This window comes from Stegostoma tigrinum, chromosome 26, assembly GCF_030684315.1.
Source record: "Stegostoma tigrinum isolate sSteTig4 chromosome 26, sSteTig4.hap1, whole genome shotgun sequence".
Taxonomy (NCBI): domain Eukaryota; kingdom Metazoa; phylum Chordata; class Chondrichthyes; order Orectolobiformes; family Stegostomatidae; genus Stegostoma; species Stegostoma tigrinum.
In genome coordinates this window covers 10073680-10092685 of record NC_081379.1, presented here as the reverse complement: position 1 = coordinate 10092685, position 19006 = coordinate 10073680, and the positions used below count along the sequence as shown (strand labels likewise).

Sequence of the window (19006 nt, the reverse complement as noted above, 5' to 3'; positions counted from 1 at the left end):
TTGTAAAAATTACCACTGTATCCCAGCAATGGAATCAAGAATCCATAAGTATTTGAGTCAACAGGGCAGGTTAAGAGGAGAAAGATTTAGCAGTATTAACCAAGACAGCCAATCCATCATTCACTCTGATGACAAAAAACTGCAGAATTAATCAAACATAAAAGCATGAAACCTAATTTCCTGCCTCAAACGAATGTTAAATCAATTTCAATTTGGAATGGAAGCAGGAAGAAAAACACATGGCTAGAATGATGCAAAGGGATTAAGAATTTTTAAGAATTCTAATCTGGGTCTGCTTCTGAATTGTAGGTAAGTTGCTGGGCTCAGTGCAGCTTCTCATGACATGTTGAAGAACTACAGCTTAAGTTTATGACCAACGGTTAATACACATTACTCTATCTTTGAAAATATAAGTTCTGATTTTTAAACACCAGATTGTTTGATTAAGTTTTTCCCCCAGATTTATTGGGATGGTGGGTTTTTATGCTACTGCATCCAGCAAGTAATTTTGAGGCAAAATACATGAAACACTACATTTTTTCTCCTTCACATTCTTTATTCACAACACTTTTCAGACAGATTTGTGAAGAATAATACCAAAGTAACAATAGCAATTTTAGGCTACAGAAAGCCAATCTATCAAAAGGTTGATATTTGTACCTAGAGTCATATGTGTATCAAGTATAAAGTACTAAAAATTAAAACAGAAAATAAGTGCAGAAGATAGCAAAGCAGAGAATTAATTTGGTTTGCACGAGACCTTATATTCGAGCTTCATATACAAACGGCTTATTGTCTACCTCGGGACCCAACATCAGGTACCCTTAGGAAGCCACTCGATGTGAAATGAGACAGATTTCTACCTCTGAATGCTCCTATGGTTATGAAGCTTTGCATCTAATTAAGACAGACTTCCATGCAATATTATTAGTTTCTTAATAGCAACTTGTTTAATTCACTGAAATAAGACGGTAAAATTGTTGACATTATTGAAGATATTACACAGATGGGACTCTTGGATAAATAATTTCCCCAAGAGTGCCTTGACTCCAATTTCATTGTTGTGTCTTCAGCTCATATAATTGCCTTTTTAAGGCTGTACAGTACTAATTGTAATAAATCAGCTAAAACAGACATTTTACAGGCACAGCATAACGATGATAGAAAATGCATTTCTAGTCTTAACCACCTCAATTAGGGAACGGAAAATTTAATGTTTGACTTTTTAAATGAATGGGTGCTTGTTGGGACACAATCCTGTAGGTGGCAGGAGCTATCTGGTACCTTTTCCAAGGCTTCATGGGCAAGGCTGGACAAAGAGTGGTACCAAGCTTGTCAACCATGGAGTGCATCCAGTCAAGTCCAATCAGGTTCATTCTTCTGCAAGTGCCACACATGTGCATTTTCCAGCATGAGCCAAAAGTTCAAGGTCAGGAGTAGGATCCTCAGTCCTGGGATGTGGAGGTCAGTTATAATACCCCAAATATGTGCCTTCTGATCCATAAGGTTTTAAAACAAATAAAAATGATTGCCTTCAGGTAAGAGGTTGGTATGAAGCTATAAATGCAACATTTTCTTTCACAGGGTAAAAAAAACTCACTACATGTTTCAGTAAATTTAAATATTGACACAATCTGAAGTGCACATTTTTCCCCCATTTTGACTAGAAAAGTAAAGTAAAAGTTTGCTAAAAAATACTTTAATTATCAGCTGTAGAACTTAAAAGGTAACTAATGCAGGACTAGTGCTATAATAAAACATGTATTTGCTTTCGTGTCCATACAGGTAAATTCTTAAGCGTTCTCTTGTTATGAAGCCATTCTTTTCGGCATCTAGTTATGAAAGATTTTGCTTGCAGCAAAGTTAGTGCCTAATAGCAAATCATTCAAATCACTGAAATAAAAATAAATAGATTTGTAAGATCATGGAAGACATTTTTTTTAAAGACAAAGCTCTTGGATATATTATTCCACAAAATTGATAACAATACAGCTAGACTCCAATTCAACTGTTTCATATCTAATGTTAAATCTATTCAAGAACCTTGTTTTATGTCAAGCTCAAACAACTCTAACTTGTACTGACTGATCAAAGTGTGTTTCAATAGTTTGAGACAATATGGAATATCCATGGTGCATTACAAATTTAAAACACAACACATTGTTGTGTTTAATACATTATTTATGGTGTTTTATTGGGAAACAGAAAAATTAACATCTCTTTCTCTTCCATATCTGTGAAATCTGGTCATTAAAAGAATATTGTTAAATCAATAAATTGTGCATCAAAGTGTATATACCGGCCACATTAAGCAGCTCAGTAAAACAGATGGTAACTTTGAGTAGAACTGATAGGGTTTAGTTAACGTCTTTCTCTGCCAGTTCATACTCTAAAATCCAGCCCATCTGGTCATTTTTCACATCTGCCCAGGCAACAAGAGCCAACAGGCTACTCAAACACTGAGGTACCACAGAGTATGCTTCTGGCCACACAGCTGCTGTTCCAGTAGAAGTTAATTGAAAATGATTAAGAAAGAAGAATTTTCCCCTCAGTTAAATAGTGCACCCAAAGTCTACAGCAATGCCCTTTATTGCAATCTAATTCAAATTAGCTAACTCATCTGGGTTGGAATGAAGTTTTGACTCTTCCTTATTTGTGCGATTCAACAAGCACCGGATTTCTATTATTGATAGATTCAGAAGGGATGTCTTGTGGCACCGAGGTAGAGTGCCTACCCCCGAACAAGGAGGCCTGGGTTCATGTCCTACCTGCTCAAGAGGTGTGGAATAACATCTCTGACCAGGTTAATTTGAAAAATAGGTTAATTAAAAAAAAACTTGATAACACGTGCACCACAGGAAGGTCCCTCAATAAACACTGGATAGACTCACTGACTGATCAGTAAGGATGGGTTCATTATGCTTTTCAAAAGGTCAATACATTTATACCATAGGATTAACTTTATCAATGTTTATTTAGCAGGTCTCTTGGTTATACAGAGCAGAGAACATCTGTTTCATTGGGCGGAGCAGTAGCACAGTGGTAATGTAACTGAGCTTGTAATCCAAATGTAGGCTAATATTCTGGGTAGATGGATGCAAATCCCTGTATCACAGTGAAATTTGAGGCCAACAAAATAGGTGGAATAAAAGATTAATCCAGTGACTACCATATAAATCACTACCAACTGTTTTAAAAATGCATCTGGTTTATTAATGTCCTTTAAGGAAGTAAATCCGTCATCATTACTTGACCTAGTCTACACGTGACTCCAGACTTAAAGCAATGTGACTCTTAATCACAAGAATAGTTGAAAGGAGAACAACGAATGCTGGCCTAGCAAGTAATGCTCACATCTCAATAATGAATAATGAATAATAAAAAACAGAAACTACCATGGTGTTGCTTCTTTCTGCATTGATAGATAATGCAATTTCCACTGTCCAGCCATTTACTGTCATGTTTGTTACTGTATTTATTACAATATTACAAAAAATTGACAACTCTTAGTACTGAAACTGTATTGATTAAATCATTCAAGAGATTATTGTAATGGTATTTGCTGAATAATACCACTTAATCAGAAAATAAAGAGGAATTAATTTTCATCCTGCAAGCAAAGTTACCTTGGAACAGGTTATTATGGTCATTATGATGCCTTACAGTCAGTCAATCAGGTTTCAGCTTCTTACACAGTAGCGAGTGAACCCAAAATATTTACAGAGCAAAATTCTGAGTCTTTTACCTGAAATCAATCTCTCCTTCCTTATCTTTGTCCAAAAGAATCATCAGCTTTTGCTGTTCAACATCATTTAAAGGGACTTTGGCATTCTGAAACAGACAGGAATTTTCACTTTATAAACTAGCAACAATTCTTTGTTATACCGCAAATAGTGAGGTAAAAGAAATCAGACAAGATACATTTCAACTTTGCAGCAGGTACAGACAAAAGAACTGATTACAGGCATGGAAGAAGAGAGTATTACAATTTGAATGCGTGATTTTAATTTGCACCTTGACTGGACAAATCAGATGAGATAGGGTAACATGAAATTAATTGTAGAGTGCACCAGGGATTGTTTCTTAGAAGAGCTGGTTGCAAAACTTGCCTGGGAAGAGTTTGAGGGAGAGCAACTCAGGTATCAAACCAGTGCCCTAAATTTAAATGGGGGCAATTAGAGAAATAAAGAAGCAGTTGTCTTGTGCTAGCTGGGAAAATAGACTAAGGGGAAAGTCTTTGGATGAACAGTGGCAGACTTTATTCCCATTAGTTCGCCAAATATTTTATGACATTTAGCAAAAAATTATTTCAATCGAAAAGAAGGACTTGACAACAAGGATGAACCACTGGTGGTTGACAAAGCTGGTTAAGGAGCGCATCAAACTGAAAACTAAGGCATACAAAGTGGTAAATGTCAGCGTTAGACCAGAAGTTTGGGAATTTTTTTTGGAACCAGCAACAGGTGACTAAAAGCTAATAAAGATGGAGAAAGCTGATCAAACAAATTAGCAAAAAAAATAAAAATAAATAGCAACAGCTTCTATAAATATATAAACAAGTATTTAAAAAGTAATTGTGGAACCCATGGAGAATGCATTAAGGGATTTAGTAATGGCGAGCAGAGAAATGACAAAAAATTTATGGGAATATTTTGCATGTTTTTACAGTGGCAGATACTATAAACATTCCAAGGATTACAGATAACCAAGGTGCTGATGTTAAGAAAGATCTTGTATTAGCTCTATCACGAGACACGAAGTATTTGGCAAACCAATGGGACAAAAGTCAGGATGTGATGGCCTGAATCCAAAAGGTTTTAAAGTAGTGACTGCAGTGATAGTGGAAACTTTGAATTATTGCAGAACTTGCTGGATTCCGAGAGGGTTCCAGTGGATTACCAAACCACTAATGGGACATCCCTGTTTGGGAAGGCACAGAGAAATAAAGCAGAAAATTACAGGCCAGTTAGCTGAACATCTATTGTCAGGAAATTGCTAAAGTCCTTTATTCAGGAAGTAAAAGCAAGGTCATTTAGAAAAGTTTGACGCAATCAAACGAGTCAACGTGGTTTTGAGAAAGAGAAATCATGTTTGACAAATTTGCTAGAGTCATTTTGGAAAATAGCAAACGGAGTCGAAAATGGTAGATGTGCTGTATTTGGATTTCCAGAAAGAATCTAATAAGATGCCACATAAAAAAAAAGATACTACAATAAAGGGGCTCGTGGCATTGATGATAATATGTTTGCTTGGACTTAGGTCCGGTTAACATACAGAAGACCACATCAGGATTAACTAGTCTTTTTCAGGTTCAAAAGATGCAACTTGCAGTTGCCAGTAGGATTAGGCCTAGTGCCCATTATTTACTATCTACAGTTTGGACTTTGAAGAGGGGTCACAGTGTAATATATCCAAATTTGATGATGATGCAAAATAGCAAGAGGGCATGCTGTTTTGAAGACAGAAGGAACCTGCATGGGTATATAGATTGGTTGGGTGAGTGGGCAAAAACTTAGCAGATGGAGTTTTATGTAGGGGAGAGTGAAGTAAGAATCAAAAGGCAGACTATTATATAAATGTCACATGACACTAGCTTAAAGTCCAACAGGTTTATTTGGCATCACATGCTTTTGAAGTGCTGCTCCTTCATCACACTTCACCGTGTAATTTCAAAATGAATCTGGTGGACGATAACCTGGTGTCACGTGATACGGGACTATATCTAGCCCAGTAGAACGCTGGCACCTCCACATCATTATTTAAACTGAAGGAGGACAGACAGAGGGGAAGGGAGGGAGGGAGGCAGACAAAAGGAGGAAAGGAGGGAAGAGGAGAGAGACAGAGACGAACGAGGGAAGGAAGAAAGGTGGGGGGGGGGGGGGGGGGGGGGGGAAGGGGGAAATGGGGGAAAGAGACACAGATGGCCAGGGGAGGGGCAACTGTAAAAGCGATACTGATATTGTGTAGCGCAGAAGGATCAAGGTGATCTTGTGCATTAAAACACAGTGTTAGCATGCAAATGCAGCACATAATTTAGACAGGAAATGGAATTCTGGCCTTTATTGCTAAGGGGTTGTAATTTAAAATATAAGGAAGCTTTATCATATAGGGTGTTGGTGAGGCCACACCTGGAGTACTGCTTACAGGTTTAGTCCCTATGTTTAAAGGAACAATGTACTGGCATTGGAGTCTGTTCCAAAAGGGATTCACTACGCTGATTGCTGTGATGAAAGAATTGATGTTGAAACGTCAGCTTTTGTGCTCTTAAGATGCTGCTTGGCCTGCTGTGTTCATCCAGCTCCACACATTGTTATCTAGCCCTTTATTCAGTAGGGTTTAGAACAATGAGTGTGACCTAACTGAAACATACAAGATTCTGAGATGGTTTCACAGGGTGGATGCTGAGATGATGGTTTCCACTAGCTGGAGAATCTTGAACTAGGTGACATAGTTCTAGAATGAGGTCACTCTCACTTGCAACAGATGCAAAGAATTTTCTGTTTGCTTTTTACCACTGAATGGTGCTCAGTATCTTAAGAGGAAAAACTGAACATAAAAAAAAAAGAAAAGGCAAATCAAAAAGTTTCCTTCCAGGAATACTTTCATTTTGATAAATACTAAATTGAAAACATTTCACAAAATCAAGATAAAGACAGCTCACTTCGAGATGAATGCGAGTTATTTGGCTATTTTTGAGAGCGTTTCTTCACAGTATCTGCTTGTACAACTTTTGCTGCATTTCATTATAAAGAATGCAGTATCATACTGACCTCCAGTGATGCCCGGAAATCCTTTAAGTTAATAAATCTGTTCTCAGTTATGTCAAAGTTGTCTAAGAAATGTTCCAACTTTAGATGGTGCACCTTCATGAAGTCTTTCAGCTTAGTAAGGGGATCGGCCTGTTACAAAATGATAAAGAACTACAAGGGTCAGCAGCAATGTAAACGTGGTATATGCTTGGGTAACAAAACTCAATTTCAGATAGATTTGTTATTTTTCGGGATTTTTTTTTCCCACCTGTCAATGTTGACTTTCCATTCTTCTCCGCAGTACAGCCCATTGGGCATTCACATAACAGATCAGAGAATGTTTGGGCAGAATAACCTCTAGGGCTAGACAACCAAACCTGTCCTTGTCCTTACCAGGCATTCACAATCTTCTACATCCAATAAGAGAGAGTGTGATGGTGGGGAGGGGAAAGTGAAAAGTGAGTGAAGATGTCACTGGATGGCAACCAGGAGCAGGAGCCCTGACTGGTTATCTCCTCTCTAACCAAAGCTACATACTCGACAACATTTTCTAACTCAGCAATGATTTGTAATCAAAGATGGAATATTGTGCGTCTATAAATCTAAACTAAGACAAGACAAACTTAAATGATACCTTTGGGTGTACTATAATGGATTTTCAAAGAGTTAACTGCAGGCATTACTGCAGATTCATTATTTATTTTACACTAAACATCGTCATAGAGCATTAATTTGAATTGTGTGTAAAGTATTTTCTTGTTATAACCATTTCAATACTGACAGGTTCATGGGCTATTAAGAACAAAGAAAAAAACAAAGAAAATTACAGCTCAGGAACAGGCCCTTCGGCCCTCCAAGCATGCGCTGATCCAGATCCTCTATCTAAACCTATTGCCTATTTTCCAAGGATCTGTATCCCTTTGCTCCCTGCCCATTCATCGATCTGTCTAGATTCATCATAAATGATGCAAATCGTGCCCGCCTCTACCGGCAACGTGTTCCAGGCATCCACCACCATCTACGTAAAGGACTTTCCACAGATACCTCCCTTAAACATTTCCCCCCTCACCTTGAAATAGTGGCCCCTAGTAATTGAGGCCCCCCACTTTGGGAAAGAGCTTCTGGCTATCCACCCTGTCTCTCCATGATTTTGTAGACCTCAATCAGGTCCCGCCTCAACCTCCGTCTTTCTAATGTAAATAATCCTAATCTACTCAACTTCTCTTCATAGCTAGCACCCTCCCGTACCAGGCAACATCCTGGTGAACCTCCTCTCCACACTCTCCAAAGCAACAACGTCCTTGTGGTAATGTGGCAACCAGAACTGTACGCAGTTTCTCAACATGACTGAATATAACAAAATGATTTGAAAAGCAGCAAAATAGGGATAACAGTTACAAATCCAGGCTAGCTCGCATGGGAAGGGAAAATGTAGGATTCACTTTGGATTGTAGGAAGTACTGAAATGGATACAACACGATGAATGGCCTTCTTTTGTAATTCGAAGGATGTTCTGCACACAGAAGGAGGCATGAAGGATGCCCAAACATGCTGAGCAACTTTTCCACATAAAATAATTAATCCAGTAGCTCTCCAGCACCTCCTAGGGGTGAAATTATATAATAGTGTTGGAGGGAACATGAACCAGGTCATCTGTTTGCCGTCAAGTAATCATTCATGCCTGCTGAACTTTTGTTTCATAGTTAGTTTGCTTCTCTTCCATATGTCCATCCTGGAACTTTGTGGATATACAACTGAATCTCTGAATTAGACAAAATAATTTATTTTAGTGATTCTGCTTATTTTTGTGATATTCTAAGTTACAAAGGAGACACATTTGGAGAAACTAATTATGTAAAATTATATTAAGGCTATCCTCAAATGGAGATACATTTACAATCCACTTCCACTTTTAGCTGTTGTCTCAGCAGACAGGGAACTAGGAAAATAATATACCAGAACTAATGATCCATTTCAGGAATTGCTGCATAATGGCAGGAACGGGAAAAAAAAAGTCATTATGTTCTAAACTAAATTGCACTTTGGCAACACATCATTGAGAGTACTGCTGCATTTAGTGGAACTTAATTTCATCATACGGTAAGGTAAAAGCCAGGAGATTGGCCATACTCTTGTAAAATGCTTCTTTAAATATAGCTGTAAAACATTTGGTTGTGCAATAAATGACAATCAATTAACTATCAGTTGATATTTCACATGGGCCATCATACAACCTGAAGAATTTACTAGATCATAAAACAGTAAGCATTACACTTTGGGTGACGCATATCAAACTACAGAAGTTATTTTTATTTTGCCCGATATAAAGTGAACAAGAATTTTTTTTACCTTAGATCTTGGTTTTTTGAATAGATCTGCATTTTTCTCATGTTTTACAACAAGCTTTGGTATGTGTTGTTTTACATCATTGAACAAGTCCTCAAAATCCTTATTAACTCTAATATCCTGAAAACAATTTAAAAATTTTAAAAAGTGATATGGGGATGCACAAAGAAAGTAAAAGGTAGAACACGGATTTCAGTGTTTTAACAGCTCATGGCACTAGAGAACATAAAGGTCTCATAGCTACCATGTATTTATCAGAAGCTGCTTTTTAAAATAGTCTGAAATGTTTATTTGCAGGGCATACCTCAAAATGCCATCATTGCACAAAAGTTTCTGATTAAATGGCCCGATTCAACACACGAGTTCTTACTGATTAACAATTTGACTTCCATTTTGATGACTGGTTCCTACTACGTATAATAATGGAATTGGTAACCAATAAAAAAAAAGTTAAGCGGATTGATTGCACATTATTCTAAAAATGTTCCTCATTTGATTAATTTGTATTTAATTAAATGAATATTTTGATTGTCTGACAATAATCAAATTTGTTTTTGTCTTATATGCATGTGACATTTTAAAGATGCCACTCTGCTGTGGTCACCATGAGTGAAAGGTGATGCAATGAATACAGACTTTTGACCACGTGCTAAATAAGGTATTCAAATGAGGCTTGAATCTACAATCTTTTGATTTAGAAGAGAATTAAGTCCAATATTCCCCCCTCTACCTTTTTATAATCAAATGACGCCACGTTCAAGTCCTACTTCAGGGGCACACTTACATAACCTAGTTTGAAACCTTAGTGCTGTACAATAGCGGATCCTGCTAAGATGTTAAAGATAGTCTTTGTCCGTTTTCTCAGATGGATGTAAAATAAATAAAGCTAGGACTTCTTATGTTCCAGACAAGACCACCCCCTTACCAAAAATCACTAAAATAGATCCGAATACTTATTTTATTGCTGTTTGTGGTATCTTGTGTATATTGGCTATTATGCAGCACCATATTATAACAATCGATATGTCTTAACGTACTTCAGTGAATGTACAGTGTTTTGTGATATGAGGAAGTGAAAGGTATTAAGGGTATGAATATAGGATAATCACAAATTTAAAGAAAGGTGTTTAGAGAAAACTTCACACATAGAACAATTACAACGTGGAACTGTCCATCACACACTCTTAAAAGCTGAGGCCATATATTCTCTCAGCTGGGATTTAGTTAAATGAATGAAAAAGAGATGAGTGCAAGAATTGGGGTGAATAGAAATGCTCTTCCTAGCCCCACTAGCAATTTTAACTGTCAGTGTGATTTCCAATATTCTCTGTACACACGTCTCACTATTCAGCACCTAATTTCCCTACCTCCTTATGACTTACCAGATGCCACTGCTAACAAGGCAAGTAGCTTAAAATTGAATCCTTCTAAAGGGCAAGCTGTCTGACAAGGTACATCAGATGCTGCAAGGTAAGTTGTAATAGTTATAGGAAGTACAAATCCAACTTTCGGCGGCCACCAGGCCTCTACATTTCAGATTTTATGATGTTTCTATGCATTGTTGAATTCTCTCTGCTTCTGCCTGATACGCAAGGAATCCATAATATAGCTTATTGTCATCTTTGTTTCAATGTTAGCTACCATTTCTTCCTCCAGAGACTGTAAACCAGAAGACAGTAGAACATTGCTGAAGAGCAAGGCTTTGCAGTCCTCACTAGAGCTAGTGAATGCAAATCTGTTGACTCTTTCTCTTGCACACAGAATCTCAGACTTGCAACCAAAAGTATAGTGTCAGTAAAGATAAGGAATCGACACTGGTGAGTTAGGTAGTCAGATGATAGAGAGGTGGAGGTGCATCCTGGCATATTTGACTAGAGGAGACTTATCACAGATTGCTGAGTTCTGAAGAAGGGTCACCGTACCCGAAATATTAACTGTTTTCTCCTTCACACATGCTGCCAGACCTGCTGAGCTTTTCTGGAAACTTTGTTTTTGTTCTTGATTTACAGTGTCTGCAGCTCTCAGTTTTTACTTATCATTGAATGACTAGCTGAAGAGTGAAAAGATGATTATTTCAGTAGTTCTGCCATGAAAAGAAGGACGCTAACAAAGCATCTGAAGCAACTGGCAGCTTTGAATTCCCTCCCTTAAGATATTGCCTCAGCTAATCAATGCTTCCAGCACTGTTTTTTTTAAACGATCTAAGACGTTCTGTACGCTCCAGAAAAGTATCCTCCAACTTTACTTCAGACTTCTTTTGTCTTCATTATGCCTCACATACTTGTTTAGCTCCATCTATTTAACTCTTTTGTATGGGTTTCAGCAAGCTGCATCTTTTTACCATAGTGCAAATTATGAAGAGTTGTTAGGAAGTCCTGGAATTGCTGAGACCATCCAACCCCAATTCTATTACGTATATGGAAGTGTTACAATGAGGGAAGGCATTTCTTCTGAACTAAACTAAATTTTGCATTAGTGAGATACACTTACGTTAAGTGGATTTTCTGCTTAATAAGCATGTGGGACAAACTGAATAGCTCTTTCAAAAGATCCATCATAAGAATGAGGGAAATAGTGCTCCTTCATTTTATGACTTTGTTACAGCTTCTGTAAGTTTTCCATAACTGGACCACTAATGCACAAACAACTATTAGCCTTAGGATAGTTGTGGTTCAACAGTAAAAATCAAAAATAGAAATGCCAGATTCAGTTAGTACATTGCCATGGAAGAAGAGACAAATTAGCATTTTATGTACAGAACCAAGGAAATATGGGAAATGAATCAATTATATTTTTAGCTGAGACAGACAGGGGAAGGAAAAAGAAAACCTTACATTTATATCGAGACTGTCACGACAACCCAGGTGACTCAAAGTGCTTTATAACTTATGAAGTACTTTTGAAGTGTAGCCACTGTTGAGGTGCAAGTACCATTTATTAAAGGAGTAGAATATATACTCACAGAGAAATCCAAAGATTCTATGGCACTTTTCGGATTTTCTTTTAAAGCTTTCAATATCCCATAACAGCCAGCACTTTGCATAGGATTCCGGGCCATCTGTGAACATAAATTACAAGAGTGTTTCATTACTCAAAGTGACAATTAAAATTATTACATTGCCTTTTCAAATGTGCATTCCTACTGTCTTCAGGGGGCTAACTCTTACTGCAGTGCATTTCTATCAACACCTGCAGCCCACCCTTATTTTGTTCCAACTGCAATTCTTCATGTGTACGTTGTAACAGATGACGAATGAGTATGTTATTTTCTACCTGAACGAACAGGCATCAAATACAAATTTCATCAGTTTCCATCCAACACTCACGTCTTCACTTTAAATATGCTGAGTAGATGATCTTACTCAGCCTTCATCCAAGGCTAAAATCATGTCAGATGCAAACCTTCGACCGATCCAATAAACTCCATGTGATAAATCAAGAAATGACTGAGTGCACTGGACATGGCTAAATTATGGCTGTGGGTAATGTACCAACAGCAGCGCTCGAGTCTTGTGCTCCAGAACCAGTCACAGCTCGAGTCAATCTGTTTTACCAAAACTACAACTGACATTGATTTTATAATAAAAATTGCCAGTTATATCCACCCATTTAAAAAAAGGACAAATGCAATTGGCCAAATTTGCATCAATCCACTCTCTTTCAAAGTAACGGAAAAGGTTACCAATTATATTGGGGAGCAGCAGTCGCAAATAAGCTGCTCACCAATACTGTATTAGGGTTCTATGCGGTCCCCGACCTCAAAAGCCTAGGTTCAAACAGGGACAAGAGGATTCAATTCTAGACGTAAGGCAAGAGTGGCCACCCTTGACGCCAAGGTAGTTTTCAATCAAGTGTGGTGCCAACAAGCTGGAGTAAAATGGAAATCAATGGGACTAGAGAGATTAACAGATGACTTACAATAACAAATAGTATTAATAATATTGAATTTGTCTTGAAATAAATATCCTGGGATCACAATTGCCCAGAAAATGTAACTGAATTAGCCACTTAAGCACTGCTCCAAAGGCCACAACCAGTCTCTGGTATTTGGTATGAATTACTAATGTCATCGTTATTCAAAGCCTCTTTGCCATTTAAAGCCTAAGTCAGGAGGGCCATGGGATATTTTTTAGTAGCCCGGATGGGTGTAGCTGCGCCAATGTTCAGGTAGCTTCACACCACCAAGGACAAAACAGCTCGCTTGATTGGCAGTCCATCTAACACCTTAGACATTCATTTCCTCAACCACCAGTGTACCATTGTTATAGTATACACTTACCAACATGATGCACTTCACCAATATTTCTTCCAAACCCCATGACATCCACCACTTCAAACAAGATGTGTAGATTTACAGAACATGGTCTGAACTTGGACACAGTTGCTTCATTGTTGCTAGGTCCATGTTCTGCAACTTCCTACCTAACAGCACTGTGGAATGCTTCCACCTCAAGATGCAGTGCTTTGAAAGAAATCCCCACACATTTCTGGGCAAAGTAGGGATGGCCAACATATGCTAGCCTTACTAGTCATCCTTGGGGATGAAAGAAAAAGAATATGAAATAGGGGACGCCTGGCTACATTTTTTTGTTCCTAAACACAAGTGCTGTAGATGTATGTGACTGCTGAGATCAGCTAACTGAGCAGAGACTAGAGGCTGCCAATATACCAGCCTTGTTGTTTGATTGTGTTAGAAAGTTGTTCATATTCATGCTGATACTTTAGTACAGTACCAAGGGGTACTGCACTATTAAAGATTGTGTGTTTTAGATAAGCCAGGTAAATTGAATTCCAAGGTGCATCCTGAAATGGATATAAAAGGCTCCATGACATTGCTTGAAGAGGACAAGGATACTTTTGCGATGGCATTGGCTAACATTTTCCTTCAATCAATGCCACTGAAACATATTAGACCAGAATTTACCATCACAATACTGGTAAATAAATCTCACTTTTGTGGAAATTACACAGCAATTTCAAGAGGGAACAGAGATGTGGTTAAACCTGAAAATGATACTTTGCTGTTTACCGCATTATTCAAATATCTTCAACAGGTTGAAGTTTCTGCACTGATGCAGTAAATGTGAACTTAAACAAGCTTTCTGTGGCAAACTTTATGTCTACCTCAAGCATCTTCTTAATATTGAAATAAACAGAAATGACTGCTAAATGCACTGGAATTAATCACTGTAAGAGCACAATATCATTTTTTCAGCTTTAAATTGTTAAATTCAAATAAAAATCAGTTTTACAAAATAAAAACCAACTTTGTTATCTCTATTAAGTGAGAAAGAACGAAGTGTGGAGCTGGATGAACACAGCGGACCAAGCAGCAGACCAACCTTCAAAGGTTTAGGCCCGAAACGTCAGCTTTTGTGCTCCTGAGATGCTGCTTGGCCTGCTATGTTCATCCAGCTCCACACTTTGTTATCTTGGATGGCAATGAGTTTCATAGATTCAAATCAATCAATCTCTGGCTGAGTTTCTCCTCATCTCCATTCTAAAAAGGGTCTTCCCTTTACTCTAAGGCTGTGCCCTTGGGTCCTAGTCTCTCTTGTAAATGAAGACATCTTCCTAAAGTTCGCTCTGTCCAGGCCATTAGATCCCACCTCCCCTCCCCCCCCTCCCCTCCCCCTCCTCCCCTCCCCCACCACCCCCGCCCCGCCCCGCCCCCATCCTTCTAAACTCCATCGAGTATAGACCTATAATCCTCAAAAGTTCTTTATGTTAAGCCTTTCATTCCTGGGATCATTCTCATGAACCTCGTTTGGAGCTGGTCCAGGGCCAGTACATCCTTACTGAGGTATGGGGTCCAAAATTGCTCACAGCATCCAATTTCTTGAAATTATGGATTAAATAGTTAATGAATGGTTTGGATGATCTATTACAGTGAGCCATTTGAGTAGCATATACAAGTTTGGAAGTATACTTACATTAAGTACAATCAGTGCGTTATTGCTTCTCAATCCCATTGATAACCACACTGCTCCTTCTGGAGAAATATGATTATTACTGTAAAAAACAAACAACAAAAATCACAAAGATTTAAATATTCAAATCCATACATTGATTAGGGTTTGTACATTTATTTAAAACAATATGGTATAACTGTTGAAACAGAAAAGGGCGGCATGGGGGTTCAGTGGTTAGCAGTGCTGGTTTTTTCTGCACCAGGGACCTGGGTTCAATTCCCCCCACCCTCGGGTGACTGTGCGTGGAGGTTGCACATCCTCCGTGTCTGAGTGGGTTTCCTCCGGGTGCTCCGCTTTCCTTCCACAGCCCAAAGTTGTGCAGGCTAGGTGGATTGGCCATGCCAAATTGCCCATAGTGTTCAGGGGTGTTTAGATTAAGTGGATTTGGGAAATGAGCCTGGGTGGCATGTTCTGAGGGTCAATGTAGACTTGTTGGGCCAAAGGGCCTGTTTCCACACTGTAGGGATTGGATTCTATTCTTTGGCAAATACAAGTTAAGCTTATATTGATTGTAGTTATGTATGTTGACTATGATTTCTTCTTAATCACAAAAATCCATTTTAGTTTACTTTAAACAAATGTTGCCCTAATCGTGTAGTGTGCATTCACACTCCAGGGTTTAAGTACATAACAAAGGTTAATAGTTTAGTTGCAGTATTGAAGGAATGCTGCATTATTAGAAGTGTGCTCCTTTGAAAGAGATGGCGAGTACCTGTGGTACATTAGAAATGCCATTGACATTACTCAAGCAGGAGGCGCTCACCAGCTACGTGAAGGGCAATATTCCCCCTCAACCGACACCATCATAAACAAATGAACTAGTTGTTCACGTCTTTTCTGTCCGTGAGTTTATGCTATGGCAAAAGGTCTGCTGCATTTGTCCACATAAATTATCACTACTTTCCAAACAAATTGAAACATGTCAGAAAACGTCATCTAAGTGTAAATAATTTGATTTTTCATATGAAAACAGCTTGCAGTCCAGTCAAATTCACACGTAATCTCCATCACAAAATACTTCACAGCATTCTCCAACAGCTAATTATACTGCAACTTGTTATGGGATTCAGGGTTTCTTTTCACTTTAACAATGGTGAGTGCAGTGCTACTGTTAGTTCTCTTTTCCTCTGCAAATTAAACCTTAAAAAATTCAGAATTTTAATATTTCACAGGATAGCCAAGTAAATGTACTATTATCATACCAAGTCATACAGAACAAAGATGTCCTAAGTTTGTGCTAGAGTATGTGTGGCAATAAAATCTAAATCGAAAGTTCCACCTTGAACTGAATTAGGTCAAGGAAGTTGGGAATAGAAAACAGATTAGGGCTCCCACTCAACTGTAAAATCGGTCCTTCTGCCTCATATGCCTTGGTAGCATTTGTATGCAGATCTTGAGTGAGATTAGTCTCGGCTATGATATCCCAATGGCTGAATGTTTTATTTGACATTAAGTGTTAGGCCCCCCTCAAAAAGAATGACATGAAAGATATGGTAGTAAAGGCATAAGGTGCCTAGCATGAATCAATGTCATCAGAACAGTGGATAAACAATTTAAAAAAAACAGAAATCATTCCAGCTGAGTTCCTTTCAAAGTCACACAAAAGGAACAGCTCTGCTCCACTGATACCATTATGCTGTAAGGCCATTCATTCTCTTTTCAAAAGAAAAAGAGATTTCCCTCTCAGACCTACATTTTTTAAAAGGCCAAGAAGTCAGCTGATATTGCAGTGTGTTATTCAACACAATTTATATTAATAGACTGTGCCATCCATGACTGTGCCAGTGTGTTACATTAGCTGGCCAACAAAACCACTACCATTTTGTGTCTTTTTTTAAAAACACTTGTAGTCTGTGCTAACTCCAAATACTCACTTGAATAAACTGCAACCGATATCACGATATCGTACAAAGAAACTGCTTTATACAAACAGAAAAATGGCACCCAATCTGGATTAAAAGAAGGTAGGAGTTGACATACCTGATATTCAGTTGCTCAAGCACATTATTAACTTTAAGAGCGATGCCAAGGGCTTTTGCACCCTCATTCCCAAATCCATTATAGGACAAATTCAGTACTTTCAGATAAATATTATCCTGGGTGGGAGGAGGAAAGAGGAGGATGATGGTGGTGGTGGGGTTGGGGGGAGAAAATAAATTACACTCAACTGCTTTTCTAAAATCAGAAGATTTGTAAATCTTGGTCAATTCAGTCTCCTGGACTAGACATCAAATTCAAGACGCACTCACCACAGAGACTCAAGCTAGTAGAAGAACAGTGTCTCAAATCTGACTGTACCTGAAAATTGGCGATGTCCAAAAACCAAAGACCTTTATGAGCTGCCATGGACGAATTTTAGTTATTAACAGATGAGTATAATTAACTTTCAGGATTGTTGGGCCAGGTGCTGCACTAGTTATTGCCTTCACGCACATCTTTGTGCGTGCTCCGGGCAGTCCGATTGACTCTTAACCGAACTTAACACTAACCACCCAACCCAAACCGCCAGACTCGAAAACCAGCAAGATCTGAGATGGACTTTGTTCCGAAGTGGACAAATTTGAGACACTGGATCGAAGTGAGGCCTAGCTGCAGCATTAGACAAAATGATTGAGCAGCTGTGTGGTGAGCAGTCGTTAGAGCTGGCATATTCTTACATTACAATTCATTGCCTCCAGGTTGAGTTGGAATTGCTGTTAAAAGGAAAATAAGAAGCTAAATCCTTGAAAGATTAGTGCTGAAACCCTTGAGAAAGATAAAATTTGATGGACTTTATAGCTCATGACAATTAATAAATGTTAGGTGAACTACTGACATATTAAGATATGCCCTAGCTGTGCCTGTCATTAATGTCATCTCTGGGCTATAGTTTATATTCGATCACGAATGGCCCATTAGTTGATGCTCAACTCTTGTTAATTATGGATGTTAAAACTATAGCATAGATAATATTTATTGTTTCCTTTATTGAATCTATTATAATTTTGTTGGATTAAAACCTTTATCTTTTGGTTTTCATTAACTGTAACTTCTACTATTCGTTGCAAGTTACTGGGTCCTAACTGGATTGTAACAAAATGAGTGAGGTAGAAGAAACTGCTGATTTTATAATATCTTACATCCATTGCCAACAATAATACTACAAAGCTCCTGTTGATTTGAAATTCCTTAAACTTTCTGCCAAGACAATGTGTGGTGAAACCCTATTTGAAATACTCAGTTTTTCTATTTTTAAAAAAAATCAACGCTGTTTTTTGAATAGTGGCTAAGATTTCACTAGAGGCTAGCGTGCATTTGATTCTCCCCTTTTCACAGAACTGTTGCCCTGCTCTGTCTATTATGGCATGTCTACACAGAAAGTTTCATTTCAGTGAAGAAGGATTCTAGAAAAGGGATGAGCCAACCATGGTTATCCAGTGTGGTTAGAAGGCACCAAATTGAAAGGAAAAAAAGTGTGGAAAAGATTTGGGCTATGCCCAAGGATTTGGAAAGTTTTAAAAACCAACAAAAGATAACCAAAACAAAAAAAAACAGCAAGAGCTTCTTTAATTATATATTAAAAAAAAGAGAAGCAAAGTTAAGCCTCAGAGATTGAAACCAAGGAAGTAATGGGGAGATAACAAGGTGTAGAGCTGGATGAACACAGCAGGCCAAGCAGCATCAGTGGAGCAGGAAAGCTGACGTTTCGGGCCTAGACCCTTCTTCAGAAATGGGGATCCAGGAAAGAACAGAGGAGTTGAATAAATATCAATCTTCACAGCAGAAGACATGAATGGCATTCTAAAATTATTAAATAATCATGGGGCAAAGGGAGAAGAAATAACTACAAAAGGTTGAAAGGAAAGAGTGCTAGTGAAACTAACAGAGCAAAAACAAACCAACAAGTATCCTGGCCTCAGATAGTAAGAACTGATAATTCTGGAGTCAGAGATAACACAG

The 19006-nt window shown here is 38.2% G+C and overlaps 1 protein-coding gene across 1 annotated transcript in view; it reads right to left on the bottom strand.

The window, feature by feature from the left end:
• Positions 1-546: 546 nt before the first annotated feature.
• Positions 547-19006, bottom strand: part of lrrc74b (leucine rich repeat containing 74B) — a 43400-nt gene continuing 24940 nt past the window's right edge. The window contains 7 exon segments of the mRNA XM_059654939.1: positions 547-1893; positions 3746-3831; positions 6771-6899; positions 9099-9215; positions 12058-12153; positions 15029-15107; positions 17048-17163. Coding sequence (XP_059510922.1) covers positions 1833-1893; positions 3746-3831; positions 6771-6899; positions 9099-9215; positions 12058-12153; positions 15029-15107; positions 17048-17163 — 684 coding nt within the window. The 3' untranslated portion in view covers positions 547-1832.